Raw genomic sequence first — 607 nt, 5'->3', positions numbered from 1 at the left:
GGGGGCCCCCGGCCAGCCGTTGCTGCCGCTCCTGCTGCTGCTGCTGCTGGCCCCAACGCAGAAGAGCCCCCGCTTTCCCAGGACGCAGCAGAGCCCTCGAAGCAGGGGGCCCCCAGCCCCCAGGGGCCTCCCGATACCCAGGGGGCCCCCAAACAAGAGGGGGCCCCTATCCCCGAGGGGGCCCCCAACCCCCAGGGGGCCCGCAACCCCGAGGGGGCCCCCAAGCCTCAGGGGCCCCCCAACCCTGAGGGGGCCCCCAACCCAGAGGGGGGCCCCAACCCTGAGGGGGCCCCCTGCGAGGAGGCTGCTGCAGCAGAGGTGGCGGAGTGGTATGTTATACTTCCTCAAGATGCGATGAAGGTGCTGCAGCAGGAGCAGCAGCGGCAGCTGCAACTGCAGCAGCAGCAGCAGCAGCAAGAACAGCAGCAAGAGCAGCAAGACGGGAAGCCGACGGACCAGCAACCGGAGCAGCCGCAGCAGCAGGAAGAGCAGCAGCAGCAGCAAGAAGACAGCTGCAGCAGCACCGACCGCAAACGGGCAGCCTCTGAGGGAGAGGCAACAAGTTCGCCGCAGCCCAGCAGCAACGGGAGCAGCAGCAGCAGCAGCA

At 69.4% G+C, this 607-nt stretch overlaps 1 protein-coding gene across 1 annotated transcript in view; it reads left to right on the top strand.

Annotated features, from left to right (window-relative positions):
• Positions 1-61: 61 nt before the first annotated feature.
• The window catches only part of ETH_00036860 (splicing factor U2AF-associated protein, related, putative), a gene marked incomplete at both ends in the record, with an annotated part of 3,565 nt that continues 3,019 nt past the window's right edge, over positions 62-607 (top strand). The window contains one exon of the mRNA XM_013374986.1: positions 62-607. Coding sequence (XP_013230440.1) covers positions 62-607 — 546 coding nt within the window.

The sequence above is a fragment of the Eimeria tenella genome, genomic scaffold (genome assembly GCF_000499545.2).
Source record: "Eimeria tenella Houghton genomic scaffold, Eth_scaff2436, whole genome shotgun sequence".
Classification (NCBI taxonomy): domain Eukaryota; phylum Apicomplexa; class Conoidasida; order Eucoccidiorida; family Eimeriidae; genus Eimeria; species Eimeria tenella.
Note: the sequence above shows the minus strand (reverse complement) of the source record. Positions and strands in the feature narration are given on the sequence as shown.